The 24,129-nt window shown below is 42.1% G+C and overlaps 2 protein-coding genes across 3 annotated transcripts; both read right to left on the bottom strand.

The window, feature by feature from the left end:
* Window positions 1-905: 905 nt before the first annotated feature.
* Window positions 906-12,392, bottom strand: atp6ap1lb (ATPase H+ transporting accessory protein 1 like b). Its single transcript, XM_029505453.1, has 7 exons — window positions 12,259-12,392; window positions 5,184-5,221; window positions 4,524-4,606; window positions 2,467-2,705; window positions 2,100-2,150; window positions 1,702-1,945; window positions 906-1,327 (listed from the first exon to the last, which is right to left on the bottom strand). The coding sequence occupies exons 1-7, from the start codon at window positions 12,390-12,392 to the stop codon at window positions 1,091-1,093; spliced, it is 1,026 nt and encodes a 341-aa protein (XP_029361313.1). The 3' UTR covers window positions 906-1,090.
* A 5,258-nt stretch (window positions 12,393-17,650) lies between these two features.
* b4galt3 (UDP-Gal:betaGlcNAc beta 1,4- galactosyltransferase, polypeptide 3) lies at window positions 17,651-24,057 on the bottom strand. 2 transcript variants are annotated; one of them, XM_029507017.1, is made up of 8 exons: window positions 23,757-24,057; window positions 23,115-23,208; window positions 22,461-23,020; window positions 22,050-22,285; window positions 20,585-20,775; window positions 20,364-20,486; window positions 19,456-19,560; window positions 17,651-18,514 (listed from the first exon to the last, which is right to left on the bottom strand). In XM_029507017.1, the coding sequence occupies exons 3-8, from the start codon at window positions 22,741-22,743 to the stop codon at window positions 18,157-18,159; spliced, it is 1,296 nt and encodes a 431-aa protein (XP_029362877.1). In that variant the 5' UTR covers window positions 22,744-23,020; window positions 23,115-23,208; window positions 23,757-24,057; the 3' UTR covers window positions 17,651-18,156. The 2 variants fall into 2 exon arrangements, with proteins under 2 accessions (XP_029362877.1, XP_029362878.1); XM_029507018.1 differs by having other exon boundaries at window positions 23,115-23,204.
* Window positions 24,058-24,129: the final 72 nt, after the last annotated feature.

Here is a 24,129-nt window from a genome sequence, read left to right as displayed (position 1 = left end):
GGAGGATCCATGGCCTCGCTTGTCCAAACACTTGACTCTTGGAGAATCAAGCCATCCCGAAACCCGCATTCCTGCCGTGCCCTCAGACGGGCCGTCTTGTGCAGCATAGTTCCTTGTATAGTCTTTGAGAGTTTGTCGTTAGTGCATTTGCAACTAACCAATGTTGTGCTAGTTTATAGAACCCCCTTCGTCTGGCTGGTCTGTAAAAGGCCGTTTCACAGTTGAGTCCCAAGCAGCAATCTTGTTCAGGGGTGAGGTGAGAGAAGCCAGAGGCTCTGAAGGGCCAATAGCTGGTCCATTCACTCCAGCCAGATGGTAGACCAGTGGTTCCCAATATTTCCTGCATATTTCATTTCTCTTACACTCAATAGCTTTTAAAGCTCCCTCTACTTTGTGCCATAAGTGATTATTTTAAACTGCAACTCATGCAAGACTCTGTAGTTGTAATCCTTATTATTAGGAAACACTGTGCTAGCCCAGATAGACCAGCCTTTTGTGGCATGCAGCTAATACGGCTATTTCAGCGATAAAACTGGTTGTTTGAAGTATATATTTCTTGCAGCAGTATTAGACAAATTACACTGTAATGAAAGCTGGAAAGACAATGTGTGTAATGAAAGCTTGTAATATGACACTTATGAGCCATGTAATACGTACATTTAATCAGGAGCATCTGATGTTAGCTGTATTAGCTACAGTTGCTAGCCTGTTGTGGTTTTAGTGTCTGGCTGGGGTAAAGGCCTATATAAGTTGTCACCCTTCAGGGCCCTTGGGGCTGTCTTTGACCTTTGACAGTAGGATCAGGAACTGCCTCCTGGGGAGAGCTTGAACATCCAAAGGCCTTATTCAAAATGTGGATGCCAAGATGCAGGTCGATGAGGAAAGAAGAAAAAATATCCATCCACAGTTGGCATTTACTTTAAGTAGTTAAGACGTAAAAGGTTTTCATATGAACAGGCAAAGTTGACATTTTGTTGAACAAATATTCAGTGGAGAATACTTTTTCTCTCTTGCGTTCACTCGCTCTGCCCTCAGTCTTGCTTCTCAGCTTCCTCTCTCCCTCTCTTCCCCTCCAGCTATTCTTTTTCATTCACAGGCTGTTTTTGTCTGGCAACTCGGCCTCCGGACTACGGGGAAAGTAGACGGTCGCTTTGTGTTCCTCATAGCGGTCGATGTGCTTGAGGTGTACGACCATGTGTAGGGCATAGGCTAAGACCAAGAGCAGGATCAAAGATGTCACCAGGCCCATTAGGATGGCTGGCGTCAGGAAAGTGGCACAGTCGCTTGCTGATGCAAACTTCTCTGACTGTACATTGAAGGCCTGGATCTAGAAGAGTCAAGAGAAGGTGTCAAAATCAGATTAGGATGAACTAAAGAGGACGACTGGCTCTTACTGGGCTTACAAGGCACAGAGAAACTAGACAGATGGACAGGTTGAGACATCCTGACAGATGGCTAAACAGACAGTGTACAGACAGAATGACAGACTGCCAAATAAACTACAAGGACAAACAGACTGACTGACTGAGTGACTGACTGACAGCCAAACAGGTGGAAGCCAAAGGGAAAGGCTGGCATGCAAACAAAACGCATGCACACATACTAGAAACAGATGAGAAAGAGTTTGACATAACTGTGATTGTGCAAGCATTACGAGAAAAGTTGCACAACAATGGCTCGGCCTCTTGTGCTCAAGTGTACCTGGAAATCAGTGAAAGTGATGTGCCAGTTAGCAGATGTGTCAGTGTGGGAGCTGGGAACTAGCAGGGTGTCATATTTGTGCAGGCTGCTGACGTGCTGGCAATGGTAGGATGACGTGGCAGGAGCGTAGACCTCGCTGGCGTTGAATGTGGCCTCTTGGGTCCAGTTGTAATGGATGTGAACACTGTCTAGTGTGAACCAGTTTTGACCTGCTGCTTCGTAAAAAGTGTTGGACATCTGAAGCCTGACAAAGGAGACAGTGCTGTTATACTATATACTATATACTAACATATACTTAAGTGAATTTAATAGTAATTGTGAAAAATTACCATTTTTAAGTGGATGTAATTTCTGTGAGTGCGATTAGTGAAATTGTTTGAGGTAAACATGGATTTTACCTGATTACTAGACCTCGCAAATCCTCCACATCACCAAACCTTAATGAAAGCCTGGTGAAGGAGAGCATGACAAATGTTAAAAATGTCTGATTTACCACAGTGAATTCACAATTGACCAGATCAAATATTGCACCCCGATGCAATACCATACTTAGCTATTCTTGATATCATATTATTTCTACTTCTGCACCTATTATAAAAAAGTCAGTGAAGTTATGCTGACTGGTCGATTGTGTCTTTAGATAAGTGAGCGTTTGTTGTATTTATCTAGTACATCGTACGAACCCTTTTACCCTTGTAATGTATCAGGAACTATGTATTTAATGCCCAGTCAAAATCCCTGAATGCATGTCGTGTCATGACTTACGTAGCTTTCTCCTTGGTGCAAACGGAGCCTTTAGTATCCACAGGCAAGTTTGGGTTAAAAACCCTCTCAGTCAGATCAATGAAGGTATGGTTCCTGTAGCGGATTGCCAGGCGCTTTGCTTTGAACAGAATGCAGGTCTTCCCATTGTAAGACACACTCAGAGGACCATAGGGTCCCATCAGAGACTGGAGGAGCTTCCTTTTACTAAGAGACATCCCAGGCTGGTGCCAATTGAAAGGCTGCAAGGATATGAGAAAAAGGAATTAACTACAAGAGCAAAAAAAAAAAACTGCTGTGAACTACCAGCCAAAATGTGGGCTGCAGCAGTTTTGTATTCATTCACTTCCCTCTAGGGGGCGATCAGGGTTTTGTTCAGACACAGCCTCTGCCTCATTTCAGGGGCGAGTGAAAAGGTGTGTGCTTTGAAGGATTTTTTTTTTTTTTCATCCTTTCATCATTTTCTGTCATTAGAATAGTTAGCATCACCATTTAAAGGAAGCAGATAAAATATTAGAAACGTATGCTTTGAAGAATCCAGCCATGTAAGAATCGAGTTATGCAGTTCCTCTACATATTGTATGGAGACAGTTCAAATTGTGTCAGTGCAGTCTTTGTATATCACTATCAGCATTGGGTATGTTACTTTAAAAAAAGTAATTAGTTGTAGTTCGTAGTTGCTTCTCTCAAAAAAATAACTGAGTTAGTTACAAGTTACAGTATTATAAAAGTAACTAGTTACCAGGAAAATTAACTGTTGTGTTACAATTTTTTTTATATACTAGTATTTAATGATTTTTCTTTTTATTTCTTCTTTCCCTTAAATATAATGGAATATAATGGATATAATGGAAGTTTAAATTCACCAGTTTATTCAATAATTTTTAATAACAACTGAATATTATATCTTTTTAAATGAATGAATGGATAGCTAATATAACAACTTATTCTTAGAAAACATTGTAATGTCTGCACTTCCAATTTGTAAACAGTTGTCTTGACTCATATATGTCCCGGCCAATTGTGTGTGTGTCTGTGGGATTGTGTTTTGTGTGAAAACAAAAATAAATAAATAAAAACTTTGCAGCTTCTCTAACCTGAGAGCTCAATCATAGTAATGTTCCCCTTGTAACAGTCACAGCGTTGTAACTATACACTAACAGTATTTCATTAAAAAAAAGTAACACTGCTTACTTGAACGCCATTATTTCCATCACTGATCAATATATAGCAGCTCCTGATTCATTCCCAAAACAGGTTTGCTCTAGTGCAAAAAACTACCGTACCTCCATGTATGCATAGAGTGGTATTTCATATCAAAGGAGACAAAAAAAAAAACTTCTTAACTTATTAAATGTGATCACAAAAACTCCACACTGAGGTCCAGAATGTGTATAGTCAGAAAATGTATAACTTGTACAGTGTTTCAACCACTGCTGGATCCTTTTCTATAGAAAACAGGAGCAGTTTCTATGCGCACAGTGTGCGCATAGAAACTGCCCTTTCTAGCTTTGTAATCACTTTGCTCCAAGGCCGCATCTCATTGGAGAACATTTGGGCTAATCCGTCTCGATTTTACAAAACATTTAAAGTAGCAGTCACACTTGCCATAAAATGATTATTGTATTTCTTATCATTGCTTGTTCGAAGTAGAGCATTTGAACAAGAATTGGGATTGTGACGTGGGACAACGTTTCCAAAATATTTTGGAGCTACAATACTGAATACTGTAATTAAGCAGAGGTTGCTGTTGGGAGTCAAGGAGTCAGTTAATCCATATGAGACATGTAACCCTGCCTGGATGCATCAGCTGCTACAGTGTATGGTTTCACTGGCTTTTCACTCAGAGCAGTTCAGTGTGTGTGGGTGGCAAGGATGTTTTACCTCCAGTGAATGTGAAACCAACAGTATTCCCACATCCAAGGTCAAGCAGTGTGGCTGAGTGAGTATGCTTTGTTTTGTTTGCAGGCATCGCAGTGTGTGTGCCTGTGTGTGTGTTTGCATGTACTGATAAAGAGAGCGAGCTGATGGTGCAGATAGTAAGGGGGGAAATGGAGTACCTGCAGTATTCTCCTGAGTGGGTTTTCATCTTCAGGCGTCAAAATAACCTCTTCACTGTCTAAGCCGTAGCCCCCATCCTGACCTGAAAACATGGACACACATTACCACACCATGAAAGATTACATCCGTGTACATATAAAGATGATTGCAATGCTGCATTACAGCACTGCAACATGTTCATAAAGGTTCAACAGAGTCCACACACTACAGACGTGCAAACACAAGCACGAAGATATTCTGTGAGAGACCTCAGTGCTCGGGCTGCTATCTATTTCGAGTTGTTTTGCGTCATCGCTGTGACTCATCAGCAGTTTATGTCACAGATGTACTCATATTGTTCTGTGTTTACAAATACTGCTCATCTTGCTCCAGAAACATACGATTCCCCCTCATATCATCTTAATGAACGTCACGCTCATTTTTTTTGCCTCTTAGTCAAGGGGACAACTTATAGCTACATCTGTGACTTCTCACTGGGATGTATGGATAACAAACACACACACACAACATTTAAAAGTCTGTGTGTTACACTAGCAAAAATGTCTCCAGCATCAGGAATAAAATGCATTTGTCAGGACTGTCCCAACACATCAGCATCAAGATTACCCTGGCAAGTCTGATGGAATCAGGCCTTGTGTTACACTAGATGTGTTACTTACTTGATGTGACTCTTGTTGCTTGTTTGGGATTCTCTTTGCTGTGGAAAAGACAGAAACAATAAGGTCTAGTCATCGCAAGATGCAGGGAAGTTTTAAAGACGTTTCCTTTTTTACATAATGCTCCAAAACGTGCACAGGATGCTGATTTAGCCTTTTCCCCTGAGCAGAAAGGTTTTCTGTCACCTGGTGCAGAAGGAGCAAACACACAACAATAACCGATTAATGATTTTACAAGCTATAAATATTTTATAAAATTAATTTTAAACCTGCAAACTACTGTTTCTTGTCAATACTGTGGTCACAAATATTTAGCACTACTCACATGCATAACATTTTTCTGTACTTATGTGCTTCAAATTTCATTTGAAACATAGAACAGTACATACAAAGCTACTTGTTCTTAAAACTAATAAGCACCAAATAGCTGAATGCCCACCTGCTAAAACTGATGCAGTCGACCACAATAGTCCTGCAAATCATCCTCCATTCATGAAGGTTATAATGTTCAGACTTTATTCAAATAGTTTCAGGTAGCTTGGATTCAACTGTATTACCATTTTGGAGAAAGTAGCCGGATCATACAGAGAATCGTGTAATATTGTTATTTACCCTACCCTGAATGAAGTAAATGGAGTGAGCAAAATAACAGAAATAAATGCCAACTGCACTACAAACCGCAGCAAAATTATCATAAAGTTGATTTATCTTAAGACCTTTCCACTCAAATAGAACATTACAACCTGCATGAAAGCTATTGTATACTGTAAAACTGTATACCATATTCATTTTAACTAGGTTCCTAAAAAGAAGCATAAGTATTTGTGTAACAGATACGTATGAAGGTAACCTCCATGGAAAGTACCATATTAGTCACTTGTCTTATAATCCAGAGGCACCCAGGGGTCTAGGGGTCATGGTTCAGATTCATATAACATTTTACAACATATGACAAACATTTTTTTCATGTGAGACTGCACATATAGACACTATTCTTTACCCAGAGAAATTTAGAAGCAGCTCACAAAATCAGTTGGCCTGATTAGTGTCTATGTTACAGGAATTCAGTCGCAGATATTGGTTTTACTAAATGAATCTTTGAAGTGGGACTGACCTATTTGGTTCTCAAGGGACTGAGGACTCACTATTTACATTTCCTTCACATGTTTGCCCTAGCTGTCCTCCTCTCAGTCTAACTAAACCCTGCATAGCCTTGGACTTCTTGACGCTAATCCTGATCCTTTTAACTGTCTAATCAAAGACGTAATGCGGCAGCAATGGGCTTACTGAGCGGCACTGACATGGTCAGTTTTGCCTGTTGTGATGGTCCGCCCATTGGTCTGGACGGCATGGTCTTTTCAGTCCAAGCCTGTCCTTGGTGATCATCTGGGCTCACTGCATAATCTCTACACAATAGCCTCTTATAACGGGCTTGTAAAAGGTAAACCCAAATAATTGTGGGAGTGGATGTGACAGAAGATGTCTATGTTTTGAGCCATGTCACCAGGAATCAATTCAGTTGCTTTTATCTCTTAGGTTTTGTAATAGATATCTCTATTTTAGGGTTAGTTAATTAATTAAAGCAATGTCAATGTTGAGTGTAAGCACAAGTTGTGTATCCGTGTTTTGGGGATTCACAAGACGGACTGAAGATGACCTGAATATTTACTGAATTTGACCACACAAAAGTCCAGTCAGTTGCTGTAGCTACTGTTGTCAAGACACTCTCTCATTTGGTGACCCAGACAGTAGTTGTCCAGAGCTGGCCCACAGCATGTAGTAAGGTGATCTAGCAAGAACAACTTAAACATATTTTTTGGAATAAAAAGGGAGACTGAGTTAGATTTAAAAAATTTTTGAATAAACTGCATAAACTGAGTTGTGTTTTTTTTTTTTACTTCTTCATTCACATGTCGTGCACAATATCACACACCATATGTCTCCATATTTAGCTATTTTAGATGAAAGAAATAATCCATCCCACTTGTCTATTATGATAGGTACAAAATGTAAGTTGCTGCGATTACAGGTCAAAATAAGGTGAGCAGACTCAGACAGCAGCCAGCAAATGAAAAGGAATTAACAGGTCCTGTCTCTGATCAAACAGGAAGTTGCTGTTTTAGAGTATGTTGCCAGACATATCAATGCCAGCAGCCTGAAGCAATTATCTACCCGTCTGTTGCAGTTTGCACCTGGGCAATATTCTATAATTTTGCGCCAGATGGATTAGGATTAGGGGTAAGAACAGGTCAAGTCCAGTTGAGAGATGTAGTCCCTGAATGAGATGAAGAGATTACGAATGATGTCAGAGCTCACGGCACTCTGGACAGTTTATCCACTAATTAATATCTTTGAATTGACCTCTGAAATGTGATGACTTCCCTGGAAGTTAAGAGTTTTAGTTCCACTGATCAAATTCAGTTTTATTTTGTTAACTTTGTATATTTAGTTGTGTAACAGGATAAAACCATGTACCTTCCTTATATATAAAGGCTTATTTATTGGACCTAGATTGATTGTATTGTAACTTTTTGTTATCATTAATAGCAAAACAAAGTTGTCGTAATATGATAAAACATATGATTCTATAGGAACACAGGATAAAATTCTGCCGTGAGACCAACTCATCCAACTGGGTGATTATGCAGCAGTCATTTGTGCTTAGTTCCAGGTTCACTATTACAGACTGTACACGGCTGTAAAGATATCACATTGCTTTTCTCAACAAATCAAATGAATTAGGAAAAACTTTCATCATCGTTGACAATGATGGACAGAATGGAAGTAAGAGATCACGAAGTGCGATGCTATTGCCTGAACACGAGGTCTAACCCTAACCCAACCTATGTGCAAGGGTGTGCATGTGTGTGTGCCAGCTTCACCGTCAGCATCATGATTGGCTTACTTAGAAACTCCCTGGGATATGTGTGCAGGGCTGCTGGACAGGCTGCCAGTCCATCACAGGGCTGACGTGGAGACAAACAACCATTCACGCTCACGCTCACACTCACACTCACACCTGCAGGCAATGTAGAGTCACTAATTAACATCAACATGGAAACTCAACACAGAGAGGCCCAGGGCCAAGAGTTGAAACCCACAACATTGTTGCTGTGAGGCAACAGTGCCGACCACTGTACCACCGTGCCAACCTTAGAGCAAGTTTAAATCCAAATACTTATTTGCACAGGTGACTGCTGAGTAAGACTATTTATATATATATATATATATAAAGCTATCAGATTTACTGAATTTGGTAGTAATTGTGACTGAGCTCTCAAAAGCTGTGGTAGATACATTCCAGCCCCATTAGCTACCCCAAACAATGGTGATGAAGCACTAATTCCTCTGCACCTACCCAGGCCTCAGCTGGCTGAAAGAAGCAAGCGTGAGTGTGAAGTAAAACCCAGCCGTTTGTTCCTGTGCCAGTTTCGCGAGGTCAGCAACCTAGGACTGCTGCGGCCCCATCATTGGCTCAGCCCATCACACAGTGCTTGGGTGCTGAACAGGCCTTTTATATAATCAAAGCCGTGCCAGGGCCGCTCCTTGGCTCACCTCACTCCCTCTGCATACCCTTACAAATGTGTACAGGCCAGTGGACAAGGGTGCACCCACACATGAAATATGTCCAAATTAGCAGCACAACATATAAACCATGACACTGTGAATTTACAGTTAGTTTTAGATAAGTAAAGTTTAAACAGATGGAATGATGAGAATGCAGCCAAATATGTGTTGATCAATACATTCTCATTGATTGTTTTTTGTTGTTTTTTTTTTCCTGGACATCCTTATCCAAGCCAGAGGGATAGCTGATCATTCATCTGTGCCTGGGATATGCTGCTGCGCAGAGTGAAGGTGTGGTGTCTGCTCGCCTAACTTGTAAACAAGTCCCGCTTTGCTTCCACAGAGCTTCCACCACCACAGAGTGCCAAGCCACTGCACCCAGACTCCCAAACAAGCATCAGCCCATCCGTACTCTATATAATAAATAATAATTTTGTTGACTACAATAGCAAAGTATTTTCTGCGTGCTACGTTTAAGTCAATACTAAATATTTTAAGAAACAAAAATAGATTGAATGAATTCGATTTTACTGCCTTTGTGTATGCGCTCATATTTCCTTACTATGTCAAGATGAGATATTAAACCCAGCTATGATTGTGTCTATACAGGGTCAAAGAGAAGTTAATTTCAGAGAAAGTAATTTTGTCTAGATTTGATTTAACTTTTTGAAAAAAATTAAATAAAAAAATAAAAAAACAACACATAATGATTTGATCAACTATTGTGTCCCTGACAACGCAGGGAAACATAATCCTACACTGGACAGGTGCTGGCCTATTAATAGATTTATTAGCGCAGATTAAGCTTTAGGTGTTTACCAAGATGCCGCTCAGAGCTCCGCTGCCATTTCAGTGTAGCTGTGATTGCGGTCTCAAAATTGACCTGAGGTCAAAAGTTTGAGTTGTCTAAATCTTCCCATACTTGTGAAATCGAATGCTTCTATGCAGCTATTCACATTTTCCTTGGCCATCATTCACTCTCTGATTCTCTCAGTTTATAGTGTAAATGTCTTTATGAAATGAACTGTTGCTAAAACTAGCACTTGGGGGATTTTTTTTTTTTTTAACTCTTTAATCTTTCTTTGAAGGAAAAAATCACTCATCCAACATGTCACTGGAAATCCAATACTTTAACCTCTAATCTGTGACTATTTTGGGGTCAGTTTGTCAGTGTTTAAGAGTTTTAAGATAAATTTAAGCACATGTTGATTTGGCTCAGGCGGACAAACCTTTAAAACTGCCAGGAAATGCTATTTAAGACATAAACATGTCATTTTGGTACAGAAACAGGATGCTTGAGAATGAGAAAGACTCATGATTCTTGTGCCACTGTGCTGACCCCATTTAGTCCTTTAAATGTGTCAGTGACCATTTTTCATTAGATGGTGTGAGTGATGTCATGTTATTTGAATGTGCTGTTTCAGGCTCACAAAATTAGATCATATCTAAATAACTTGTGTAATTAAAATATGATTTGTACTGTACGTATATCACATTTTATATAGTAATTATACTCTGGATAAATCTATCATCTATGCTATGATAATTCTATACATTAGAACATTTGCATGACATTTTATTATTTGTCATCAGTGCACTCTTCAGCTTTGTAATAAAATCAGCTGGAGACAGCAAAAATTATTATTATTATTATTTTACAAACAAATATAAACTACAGATGCAAAATCTCATCTGGCTGGAGTTTTGCTCTCAGTCTTTATCTGTGCTTGTTCTCTTTAAAGGCTCGGTCTGGATGAGTGAAGAGGTCATTTTCAAAATGAAAACTTTGTCTTTTGACCCGTAATCTGTTCCCACATTTGGATCATATTTATTTTCAGCAGACATGTATTATGTATGAAGTGCTTTCCAAATAGCAGCAGTGCCATAGACATGATTACAGTTATATAAAAATGTGTCAACTTGGCAAATGTATCAAGTTATTGGTGTTGTTTTGAACTGCAATTCTTATGTTTTTAACAGGCAAATGTCTACTGGAGAGACATAAATTTCTAAAATGTCCTTCGGACATAAAGCTTTTGGACAATATGGAATGAGGCTGTTGCATCTAAAAAAAACATATTACCATGTAGCCAGACTTTCCAATATTGGTAATCATGTAGTAAAGTTCTGAGTAGGTCTTATTACCACACGTCATTTACCAGAGAAAACTAGACTCACTGAGCATTTTCTCTTCATTATCTTGCTCCAGCCCAAAAGCAGAAGAAGCAGAAGAAGCTTCCAACTCACTGCACTTTTCCTCCCACACTTCTAACAAATGTTACATATCATACGAGGCACATGAAATGAAAGCCATGAATGGCTGCTCTTATATAACAGTAACTTGTAGTGTGTCAGAGCTGAAGAGAGCTGTGACTGGTGGGGCCAATATTGTTATGTTGCACAGTTACATGCAAAGTTTGATCCAGGGAATAGGCTCAAAACCCCCGGGAGAAATTACAGTAGCCATCCCCTGTTAGAGTGACTGCAGTGAAAAGTTTAGAGAGGCATCTGTCAGGGTCTCACCAAATTGAGCTGGAATGAGGGCGATCCCACAAGACTGTAAATTGAACTCTAAATCCAAGTTATTAGACATGTGGACATGTCAATAGGTAAGAGTGTGTGTAAATAAAAGTACGACAGTAATATCCTCTTACGCTCTAAAGATTCAAGTTTACTGCTGTGCTGGGAGTACGACAATAGGGGGAAATTGTTCCAACAATGACTAAAAAGCAGGATGTCCGCAGCATATTAAAGCTTTTGCGCTAGCCACCGTGCATGGCATAGTTTCAAGAGCCTTGCATGGTTTTGGCTCAATATTGATGTCTCTGTAAGCAGGCAGAAGCTGGTGCTAGCACAGGCTGGCCGCTGGTTCAGTCTAGTCCCTGTAACGCTGTTGAGTGCACCCAGGTTTGAGCTCTGAATATTTTATCCAGATTTGACCTGCAGAACTGCATGTGCATTATGCAGACAGGGCCGGCTTGAATTCCCCCCCCCCCACCTCGCTCCCTCTCAATGACTGCATCAGTAAACAGACCCCAACAGACCATCTCTGATGCATCCTTTCTTTTCCTCCCTGTCCCATCCTTGTTTGCCCCTCCTCTGTGTTGCTCCCCTTCTCCTCTCCTTTCCTTTCCCTCTCTCTCTCTGTACCCCTCCTGCAGGCCACTGCCCCAGCCTTATTTACCCCCCCTTGCCAGACCAACGCTACTGTACTGAGACAACAGCCCCATCCGTGATCGATGAGCAGCGTCTGATGCAGTCCCCAGGACTGAGACAAACAAAGGCTTGCAGCTCCCTCTCAGCTCTCTCTGACACACCAACCCTGCCTGCATTTCAGTCTGTGTTACGCCCAAAGTGAGATGGGGAGAAAGGGAAGGGAGCTGAGTGGGAGAAAGAAAGACCCTGAGAGAGCACATCAGCATCCCAGCATCCCTGCATGCATACCCCTACACCCCCCCCCCCCCCTCACACCCCTCCTCTCCCTTCACAGCCCTGGAGAGGATGGATTTACCTCCTGTCCAGGATTTCAGGCACTTCTTCATAGACGAGTCCCGGCTGCAGCTCCTCGTCAGAGAAGGAGAGCCCGGGCCGGCCGAGAGCAGACAGCAAGGCGAGGGAGCAGAGGAGGAATGCGTGTGCAGCCATTGAGACAATGAGAGGGGACTGCCGCTGGTCGAGCTCCGCTTCATAATCTGCTCTCCTAGCAGTGGCTGACTCCCAGCTCCTCTGACTGGCGGTCGCCTCGGCCAATCAGAAGCGAGCCGAGCCGATAAACGTGCATCACCGTCGGCTCGCTGCATCCTCCTCCTCCTCCTCCTCCTCCCTTCTTTGTCATCGTCCCTCTGATTCTCTCACCCCGCTCACATCCACCGCCTCCTCCTCCTCCTCTCTTCCATGCACTCATAGCTGCAGGCGAGCCCTAAGTATAGAGAGCCGGCTCATTTATTTCCATAACACATCCCATCATACCTGCGATACCTACAGACAATAACACGCCTAATAGACATGTACACACACACACACACACACACACACACACACACGGATGATGCTCGGGCACGCACGTTGGGACACACGCCTGCGCACAAAAAAAAACTGAAGCAGACACATGCACAACACACCTCTGTGGAAAATCACCTGGAAATGCCAAGGTCAGACCGTGGAGGAGGACAGTTAGGATGAAGACGTGGCTCTACAGGGGCCCAAACAGAACCAGGGCTGCCTGACCCAGATCTGCAGCGGGCTGCCACAATAGCAGAATTAATTCACTTGATCTATGTGTTGTTGTGAGCGCCCAGAGGCCCCGCAGCGGAGGAAATTGTCCACTGAGGCTGCAAATATGGATGACAGGAGCAGCTGAGCAGCCCTGGGATGAGGGTCCGACCCTGACGACCCTGACTGCTGATCCCGTCTCTCTCTCATTATCCCCCCCCCCCTCCTCCTCCTCCTGCATCAGACGCCCCGGGATCATCATCCATCCTCCCCTATCTTTTGATTCCCATGTCCCACGATGTGATGATTCTCACAGCTCAACATTAGGAGGGCTTATATAACCAAATGTTGTGACCTACTATCGCGCTTGATTTTCACATCGATGCGTGGCAATGACTCACGCTGAAAGAGTGACTGCAAAATCTGGTCTCTTCCTGCTGTCAGGCAATACATGTGCTCCTCTGATGGCAGCCCGACCAGCCTCCCATCATCCTGATATTGGAGCTGTTGCGCTGTTTGCACTCAACACTCAGCAGATCTGATATCTGATATCCTGAGTTTTGATAGTTCTTTATACAATCATATATTATAATCATAACGCACACAGTGAGCACACATGGCCTGTGTCCCTATCCATTATCTTATGTTTGAAGTAATATCATAGATACAATTTAGTTGAATATTAAAATATAATATTAGTATTGGGTTGCCCTGTAATGCAGTTAGATGCATGTATACAGATACAGTATCAACAGGATTGATGAATTTACATTTGGTAAGTATGATGGTTAAAACTGAAAAAAAAAGAAAAGAAAAAAAAGAAATATATATATATATATGCACAAGTTAAGGTCCGGAGATTATTTAGGATTTAACAAAATAAACATAGTGCAACAAAACAAGATTTTGCTATTTCAAGCCTTCTCACTAGCTGTGAATCTACTTTTGTGTAACTCCTGTGGCTCGCTCATTATATGCATCCTTAAGCAAAGGTTTATAGGACTATATATATATCATCCTGTGGTGCATGTGTTTGTGTTACTTGCGGACATGCTAAGAGGGCTAAAGTTTTACTGAGGGAATGAGAGGTCAGCTATGTGTCTGAGGTTATAGAATAACAGGAGGTGACTAAAGGCTGCCTCAGCCCTCTGCATCTGCCCGCTATGGTCACTTCAGCAGGCCAGTGTGTCAGTCTACTGGAGGGACAGAGTGAGACAGAAAGTCACTGCTGCTGTCAGAAAGTCAAGGCAACCCACAGAGAGACATCCAGGTGTGACAACTTTAAAAGAAGATAACACACTCTCTCGTAGGCTAATGACACCAGGTGCAATGTAACATACTGGCTACTCATCCTTGTGTGTGTTGTTAGTAATGGCTGGTTTATAAGTCTTATCAAACATTTTTGTGATGTGGTATCACCAAGTGTCCGAGTCTGCGGAACAGGCTCCGGGCTACTCATTATAGTGAGCTGATGCAACTTTAAAATAAGAAACAACACAGCCTTCCTCTCGCTAAAGAAATTTAGAGTTAATAAACAATAAATCACAACCTTGGTCAATTTAACAGATTAACCAAATTTAATTGAGTGGTCTTGCTGATGCATACTTAATGTTAACTACTGCCAGCGAGCTTTGGATAGATGTTGCCAGGAGGGGACAAAAGTATGCAAGAAAAAAAAAAAAACTAACAAAAAAACCAACCCTGTACTGTCAACAGCAGGCTCCACCTCGATGTTACTCTCCGAGGCTGTCGTCTGTGTTGGTGCTGCACTGGGATTCATGGTAAGATCTGCTCCCTGTGAGTCACACAGTATTTTTGATTATGAAACAGATTGTACATACAGATCTGAGGGTTACTGTTTATTTATAGGTCTGATCTCATATCCAACTTTTTAATCCTGCTCTTTATGCCCACATAGAACACAGAGGCCTGCAATACGCAGAGTGATGTAATGGCCTACAGCAGTTTTAGATTGCACTACAGCATGTGTTTATGATGATATAGGACTGCTAATCTAGCAGCAAGCATGAACAGCTGATGTTGGAAATGTGAAAACTGCAGCAGCATTAATCACAATGCGAAAGCTTGTATTAAAAGGCCTCAAGCGCTACAGGAGGGCTAAGTGCTTCACTCAAAGAACTCAAGTGTAGAGATGGTGTAGCATGTTGGTCTATGTGTTAGTTCATGACGCAAAATGTGGAAAGACACACAGTTTTGACGATGGGTTTTATTGGTATACATTTTTGCCGTCTGTCACTGCCTCTGGTGCCTTTTTCGCTGACCATGATCTCTACACAAGCCAACACATGTGTACATATACGCAAACGACAGACACACACAATCCTCCATCCTCAAGACGAGGTCAGCGAATAAGGCAGTCCAAGATGATGACAGGCATTTATGGGTGATGTAAATATTATGGTACTTCCCCTAAAGTGATATAATGTCACACGTAATTTCTTACTTTGTCTCTCATCACAAACAGTTCTCGGGAGTCTGTTCAATGACAATATAAACTGGCAAACTTATAAAATTAATTAAAAAAAAAAAAAATCTGAGTCCCATTCCTGATTACTGACTTCATATAACTACATGGTATATATTTCCAACACTTAAGCAACACATCCTTTATAAAAACTAGCCTATTTATTAAATATAGCCACAATCTCCAGCTAAGCACAGTTCGCTGATTAATCTGTTAGGAATACATAACCTCCTTAAAAGCTTCCAGTGTGTCACTGCTTCATGTCATATAGGCATTGTCCTTGGCAATATGATAAATGCAGGTTATATTATTTATATATCATTGATATGCAATAAATAATTATGATGCATAAAGCTAAGAAATGAGCTTTTTCCATCTCTATGCACTCTGTCATAAGAATCTGTTCATACACCTCTCCATATAGAAACATAGACACATATAAATTCTATATCCATTCATAAAACACACATCATGTAGTGTTTGGTTTCCTTAACCAGTCAAGTTCAGAGATCTGCTCTACGCCTTCAAGCTGGCAGGCTCAATCATGTGATACAACGCAAACGAAAATCCTTCCACACAGAGCAGTGCAAAGATTTGATTGGCTGAAACCAGTGAATGGCCAACATCAAATGATTAACATTCATGTCACAACACTGCAGTTTCATTCAGTCCTTGGTTTCTGTTAGCTGGTGCTATGCCAGACTGTGCCACCTGAGGGCACCCACACATGACCCAGCAGGATGCCTTCTATCCGTCAGTCATCTGGACTTATTTCATGAGGCACAATGTTAACATAAAAGTGGAGGTATGGTATAAACCGGTAATAATCTGTTCTGCAATGATGAAGGGTGTTTGAAGCCCTAAAACACGTCAGCCCTGCAAAAGTCAATTTCAAAGTCTGTGCACGGAGTTCTACCAGTGATTCCATAAATTATCAATAAATACATTCAAATTAGCATAAGTAATACATTACCTGTTAACATGATAAAACTATTCCACACCAGCAAAATTTGTGTTACATTTCTCAAGCTATTCAGCTGTACAATTACCGATGCTCCTTGTCAAATAGCAGCAAGAAATCCTATGGTCTACCAAGTAATCAGATTCAAGTCCACATCAACAAACTAAGCACCTCATCAAAAGGAAAATTAACAGACACTGAAAATAATACATTCCAAATGGCTGATGTGAAAAAAAAAACCCCCAAAACAATAATAATACAAAATAGTGGCTTCAAGATCACAAGAGCAGATGACATTTGAGCTGTGAACACAATTTGTAAATGTACTGATTCGGGTCTTCCTCACAATAGAATGATTCTATGATTTCTTGTCTAATGCATGAGATTTCGTCTTCCTTGTCTCATTTCCTGCCAAACGCAAAAGCTTTGTTGTAATAAGTGAAGCGAGACAAGTAAAGGCAGACATACCATCCCAGCTTTTAGATGCGCCAAGGTCTTTCATAATGCATTCAGCGACTCTCTGTGAAGATGTTGGGGCTTCTATTAAAAAGCTCACCTTGATCTATACACACTACTTTATCCTAAGCACACTTTCGCTGCTAAAGCACAATCAGAAGTGTAGTCACATGCTTTCAGTACTGTCTTCAATTTTACTTTTACCTCCACACCTAACTTATCTAAATGAAAGTTTCTAAAAACCACAGATAACATCAGAAGCACAGGTTTATCCATGTATCAAGAGTATAGTCAAAGTAGGACAATAACTATCATGCCAAGTCTATGTTTATCTGACAGGCGTAAAGATAGTCATGATGTTTCTTCATTTTGTTATGTGAATGAAGAGCTATTGTTTGATTGTCTAGAAACTAAATTTAAGAAAGAGAGAGAGAGAGAGAGAGGCACCAGACTGTACGGAAGGACAAGTAAAACAAACCAGTAAACAAATAAAGAAGTCTCTATATAAATATAAACTCTAGTATTGTCTGATAACTATGAGTTGGTCAGCGCTTCATCAGTGCACACAGATAAAAAACGGCAGTCCTGGAGCAACTCAATTATTCTGAAAGAGGACCAGCTTTATCCTTCCTGTTCTCTAACTTTAGCCACGGGGCAGAAGAGGTAAAATTAACCCCAGGTTGGCGTCTAAAAGCAACTATACGAGTCTATAAAATGAGCATAAAAGATAGAAGGCACAGAAACACAAACCCACTGTGGAGTGGGGTGAACTGACAGCAGCAGTTTTTGTTTGTTTTTTTTGTTTTTGTTTTTTTTTTTTTTTTGGGGGGGGGCACAGACTCGCTCAAGCTGCAGGTCTGCTGACAGCAGATGGGTTGCACACGACTCGCAATGTCTGGAAAAGAGCAAAGATTTATATATTTGCTGTCTCATTTTCGTTTACTTTGTTTTGGACCTCTTTGTGGATATGACTAAGTTAATTCCTCTCCTATTTTTGACCTCAGAGTCAGAGCCAGAGTCACATTCAGTGGCTAATAAAGCAAGAGGTGACTCAGTCGTGTTCCTGGATGCACCCTCGTAATCAAAAATGGCCTTTTCATTTGATCCGTTGCATAACTATGCCTAGCCTGCACTTAGCACAAAATGCTGGTGTACTTGAAGTCCCACAACATGACTTGTCCGAGCTGATTTCCTCAATATGGTCTGTCAGTTCAGCAATGAGGAAGGAAACTCCTTAATGCTACCGATGTGATGCAGTCCCTTTATTATACACCTTACTGTATGTTCAGCTCATCCTATTTCATCACGCCGGTCTTCTGCTGTGTCGTTTGATTGGACATTTTTGACTGCACGGGTTCTGTCTTTACACCGACCTGCTTGGCCGCAGTCATATATGACACAATAGGCTCTTTGCTCTGTTGTCTCTTTTCCAGTCTGCCTGTGCCCTCGGTCTTGCTGGTGCTACGTTGCTGGACAGGGGTAGTTGTTTTCACAGGGCTGGGCACTTTGCCCTGGGGCAGATGGAGGTCTTCTCCGATGTTGACAGTGAGGTTGGTGTAGAGGGGCTCCAGCTCTTTGGAAAGGAGCTCATAGGTGAGAGAGTTGAGGCCATCAGAGCGCCAGTTTAGTCTGGTCCTTTTCAGAAGGTCAAACCTAGAAAGACAAATGGAATTTCTTAGGTTTGTGTGTCTGTTGTTTGAAATTTTGTTGCTACTGCCAGGAGACTTTATCTTACAGTAAAGGCTGGAAGCTAGGGGAAACAGCTAGCATGACTAAACACCAAATTAAAAGATTCAACAATCTAAGTATTTTTTGGTCAGGTGAAATGACTTCCTGGAGTTCCCACAGAGAATAAATGGGCCTTGAGAGAACTAGTTTTGGTAAAGACCACAAAACCAACCTTGTACAACAAGTTGTTTTTGTTTGGACTATACGACAGAAATACAGTGTTCATCAGTGAGCTGTAGTTGTTGTTGGAAGGCCGTTTTTGTTGCATTTGTAAATACCCCAGTTTGTTGTTTCCTCATGTTTAGTCATTATGCTAAGCTCCATATTTTGTGGACAAGCATGAGCGGTATCATTCTTCATAAGGGTATTTCCCAAATTGTCCTTGACCAGTGTCACAGAGAAAAACACTCCATAAAAGGGAATAAACTGCTCTTGACACTGTAGAACAAGGTTAGAATTATTCCAAAGTGTCATTATAGCTAATTTGCAGAAGCTTGTTTTTATAATGATGAAAATCTTTTCAAAAAAACTGGTTTAGTTTAAACTAACAAATGAGCGAGCTGCCCGAGGCAGCAGACATAGTTGGCACCATGAAAAAAGCAAAGTAAAATGTTGACTGCATTCCAAACAGCAAGATAAAAGGAACAACAGTTACTGTAAAAACTCAACGTGCCAGAAGCTGGAGCTCCAGCAGGTTTGGACAAAACTGAGAGCCAACATAATCCTAATGGCTGTTTCCATTAATGAGAATAAAGCAAGTACAAAGTAGCACAGAGTGATTCTATCCAGGATAAATGCAAACACCAAAACTCAGATCAAGGGGGAAAAAATGCCCTCACAATTTTTTTTTATGTCTCCATCTGTACCTGCGAGGATTTTGCTCATTGCCTCTGTCTCCTTTATGTTTGATCATCTTGTAATGACCGATGGCCACTGGAGGGCGTACGATCTTCATGCCAGACAGTCGCACTCTGGATAAGCCAGCACACAACAGGAGTCAACAGAAACAACATATTGTCAGTGAAAAGGATATAATCAACATTTATAATATATGATCAACAAACCTGGTTCTTAAAAAGGTGTGCTATTTTTTTATAACATAAATCACACTTTCTAAGACAATCACCTACAAGAAAAATAAAAGAAGCAAAGCTTTTGGTGAATTTTGGAGATAACATGCTGCATACTTAATCCCCTTTTTCCTTCTCTGGAGCTTGTGTCAATAAAAACATGTTTATTAATACTGTAATTGTCATCCATACAATATTTTTTTACGTTTTTTAAGTTAAGTTTCAGTTTTAAGTTAGGAAACAATAAAAAAGCAAAGTCTGATCAAAAGCAGAGCAAAAAACTTGTTGTTTTGCAGCTTAAAAGCTCATCATTCAGCATTCCCTGCCTCTTATAATAGATTGGTAGATGCTAGAAGAGAAAGAGAGGGGACCAAAGCATCATAGAAATGTGATGTGCCTTAAAACTGTACAGCACACTGCCCAACCCAGATCTGCTAGCTAGTCCGTGCAAACATACTCACTGAACTCACTCCAAGAGACACACAGCAAAGCCACAGCAGAGGGAGGGGACACGAAGATGAAAGATTATGTTAGGACACATAAAATAAAAGTCACTGAAAAAACGAAAACGTGGCAATGAATCTGAAAGCATGAGCAAAAAAGGGCGACAAATGGATGAGTGAAGCAAAAGTCGGTGAAGTGGAGAGACTTAAATGGGTGCGCACGAAGTTGCAGGGTGTGTACTTCAAATTCAGTCGTCTCACCTGGCAGCAATGTCATCATCCTCTCCACCCCAACCCCAGTACTGGTTAGGGAAGCCGTTCATCTTCATGTACTGGTCTGGGGTTACTGCAGACACCCCGCCAAAATACTGGGGGTATGGCAGCCTGGGGGAGTTACATCACCAATGCGCAGTATTGAAAGGTCTCAGCACATTGTCTTAAAACAAAAGGCCCACACACGGACACACACACTGTTCTTTTACCTGTATCTGAATTTGTCCATGGCCACAGACAGATGAGTGGGAAACTGTTTGTGGCACGTGTAGGTGTTGTGGTCGTTCTCAGGAAGCAAGTCAACATCGTGCAGGAAAATGCAGCTCCAGTCCTCATCTCTGAGTGCCTCCCGTACCCCAACGTTTAGCAGCTTGGCTCGGTTAAACGTGCCGTTCCCCCACTGAAGCCAGAAAACAGAAGCAGAGGAGAACAGTTAGCTACATGCAAATGTATTCATTTTAAAACAGGCACAGCACATGTTAAAGACACTGGTAAGTTTTGGTGTTACTGCAGAGACAGCATTAACATGAACAGCTCTCTACTGTAAAGGTGCTTCAGTCATTTACGAGACAAGAGGTTATTAAACTTTTTTCAGAAGCGCTACTTAACACTGGACACAACAGTGGTCCAGTAGCAGAAAGTGATATGTGATTAGCATGACAACTTCAGTAGAAGGACACTAAATAGAAGCAAGCCAAGATTGCTTCCAGCCCTTGGAAAAGAAATAATTTTGAGCTCACAGCGTTTGTTCTCGACTGATGGATGACTAATGTTGAGTATATAGTACAAGTACAACAAGATATAAATTACAAATAGCTTTGGATTTATTAAGGTTCATTAATTCATCTTCTATCGTTTATCTGTGTCTGGGTCGCAGAGTGCGCTGGAGCCAATCCCAGATCACATTGGGCGAGGGCGGGGTAGATAGATAGATAGATGGATGCACTTTATTGATCACAAACTGGGAAATTCTTACAGCAGCCAGACATCAGAGATGTCCAGGGTTCACCCTGAACATGTCGCCAGTCCATCACACCGCCAACACAGGCAGACAGAGACCAACAACCACTCACACTCACACTCACACTCAGGCCTACAGACAATGTAGAGTCACCAGTTAACCCAAACATGATGTCTTTGGACGGTGGGAGGAAACCCACACAGGCACGGAGAGAACATGCAAACTCTGCACACAAAGGCCCCAGCCCGGGAACCGAACCCACGACCTTCTTATTGTGGAGCAACAGCACTAAGCACTATGCTGTAGGATTTAGTTGACATGTATGCAGTTCTTGATTAATAACCTTTGTGCAGTGATATAATGGTTATACACCCACTACACATCAGCATTAATGCTGGATGGATTACACATGCACAGGAGTCACAACCATTATCACTCTGGTAGTAATCCATTATTACACAGTTCCAGCCGTAAAACCCTTTTAGTACCAAATAAATATACTGATAATACAACAACAATATCACCCTATTAGTATAGAAATAGTATACCAGTGTTGCATTTGTGCATTCCCTATGGACAAATAATTACAGGAATATTTACATATTTAACACACCAGTTTTATACCAGCATCAAAATACTATGACAGACACACTGTAAAATATACTGAAAGAAACATTTTAAAACAGCCTGTAAACGCTTGTGTGTAACCTGACCTGCTGCACAATATAGATGCTGTAGTGGATCTGCTGTCTCTGCAGGAAGGGGTGGAGGTGGTAGAGCAGGGCACGAAGGTGTGTCTGTCGGTTCCGATACGGCACCACTATCGCTGTGTGATGGCGAGGTTCACAGTCTGGAGGCCGGTAGCGTCCGCCTGGCAACACTAACGGATTCCTCCGTCTGATCTCCTCCAGAGACAGAGGAGAGGAAAGATGGACGGACACAGGCCCGACTGGAGCGCAGGAAGAAAGGAAGAAAGGAAGCAGAGGAAAGGAAGTTTTAGTGATACTGTCTGGGATTTGTCGAACAAATTAGTCAGATAGCACACGCCAAATTCACTGAGCACTACCCTGGGTATTGTTTTCATACGTCCAGCATCCCACATTTAGCACACCTCACTCGCTTACCCAGCAGTGGGGAGGGGATCTGGCAGTCTTTCAGTGGCGGCCCTGTGGCAGGGGGTCCAGTGCCTGAATTGCGAGGTGGTGGGGGCGGGACTCCCAGTTGACTGAGGTTGGTGTAGACGTCGTGTGGACGAGAGTAATCAAACTCTGTTTCTGTTGTGTGCACCAGGACAGACACTAGGCCTTTGAAGCCCCCGAGGGAAAAATAGAGGACAAAGGCGAATTGGAAGCCCACCAGCAAGGCCAGCGTGCATGGCGAGTCCAGAGAGCGTCCAAAGCACGCCATCGTGAAGTAGGACCGCGGCGAGACAGAGAAATTCCAAGCAGGGAAAATGAATGGCGGGATATGGAGAGGGAAAGGAGCAAGTGGTAGCTGGAAGAGGAGGGTGGAGGAGTTGGCAGGAAATGTGCAAGGACAAGCAGAAGGAGAAGGAGGGTGGGGGGGGGGGGAGTGCTGGGTACAGGCTCAGACGTGGAGGTGGTGGTTATCCACCTGTAGGAATGGATAATAGTAGCGGTGAAGCTCAGTCAGTGCAGCCATCACCTCCTGACCATAGACGTCACTGAGAGGGAAGAAGAAGAACATTATTGTTTATTAACGACAATTATTGTTGGTTCTTGTTATCGGTGCACCAAATCTGTCTATCTGCAGGGTACCTGATTTTGCACAGGCCTAATTAAAACCAGCTCTGGGCCATAAAGCCTTCGCTCCACCTCTCTTCTCTTCTTCCCCCTTTCATCATCAATCTTCCTGAAAGAAAATAAGACCCGAGTGAGTGCAGTGCCCTGAATGCAGCATCAGGCAATCAGGTTTGCATCAGTTCTGCTCTGTAGTCCACTGTAAGCTAAAGCGAGCCGAGGAAGGGCAAGCAGCTGCAAACAAATGTCATGTTTACTTCATTATTTAGGATGGCTCATTTTATGGGGCATGTATGGAGGAGAGAGGCTGATGCCTGCAGATCAAATTAATCCAACATCAAAGCTCCCTGATTTTCTGAACAATTTCATGCTATAGTTAACCCTCTGAGACTGAACTCATTAGTGTGCATGCAGCTGAAATTCCTGTGACATGTAACAAAAACCCACAGCTATGAATAACAGAGGAGAGACAGCGCCATGGTGTCTCATCATTAGGCTACAGATAGCTCTCCATCCAGGTGATCAGCATCAAGGCCTGTGCGGGCACCATTCAAGTCAAATGAATATTCTAGGGGGATCACTTGCAACAGAGGCTGTTTCTTAAATCGGTTTGATTCTTTCTGAGCTCGGTAGAAGCTGTGGCTGCACCAGCCGACTCACCAGCACGTCCCTGCGACATTTCAAATCCAGCCCGCGGCTTCCTCTCGGATCCGACGGGCCGCTGGCACCGAGTGGACGCGATGGGCCAAAAGACAGATTGCCGTTTTGCTATGTTTTGCTTTGCCTTTGTTTAATTGTTATTTTATCTTCTTTGTTTGTTTGTTTTCATGTCTGATGCTCGTCGCTCCTCCTCCTCCTCCTCCTAATCTCTCATCCGAGGCAAAATCTCCCCGTAGCCGCTTACACAGAGATCCAGCTGCAGACGCTTTCACACGCAAAAGCCTCGCCGCATATTCGTCCAGTGTCAACACAGCCGAGTGCGCAGCGCGTCATCCAAACGCGGCGGTCTCATCCAGTCAGGTGGGCCGGGGCG

This window comes from Echeneis naucrates, chromosome 7 (assembly GCF_900963305.1).
Source record: "Echeneis naucrates chromosome 7, fEcheNa1.1, whole genome shotgun sequence".
Lineage (NCBI taxonomy): Eukaryota > Metazoa > Chordata > Actinopteri > Carangiformes > Echeneidae > Echeneis > Echeneis naucrates.
This window is presented reverse-complemented; position numbering and strand designations above follow the sequence as displayed.

What these genes read in the sequence shown, in the direction of transcription:
- b4galt3 (XM_029507017.1), bottom strand. Translation starts at nt 22,743, where the DNA reads ATGGCGTGCTTTGGACGCTCTCTGGACTCGCCATGCACGCTGGCCTTG. An exon ending in GATCCCCTCCCCACTGCTGG is followed by an intron (nt 22,286 to 22,460) that starts GTAAGCGAGTGA and finishes CCTGCGCTCCAG; the next exon opens with TCGGGCCTGTGTCCGTCCAT. An exon ending in AATGAGCAAAATCCTCGCAG is followed by an intron (nt 18,515 to 19,455) that starts GTACAGATGGAG and finishes TTGTCTTTCTAG; the next exon opens with GTTTGACCTTCTGAAAAGGA.
- atp6ap1lb (XM_029505453.1), bottom strand. Translation starts at nt 12,392, where the DNA reads ATGGCTGCACACGCATTCCTCCTCTGCTCCCTCGCCTTGCTGTCTGCT. An exon ending in TGCACCAAGGAGAAAGCTAC is followed by an intron (nt 2,151 to 2,466) that starts GTAAGTCATGAC and finishes CTCCTTCACCAG; the next exon opens with GCTTTCATTAAGGTTTGGTG. An exon ending in TTGCGAGGTCTAGTAATCAG is followed by an intron (nt 1,946 to 2,099) that starts GTAAAATCCATG and finishes CTCCTTTGTCAG; the next exon opens with GCTTCAGATGTCCAACACTT.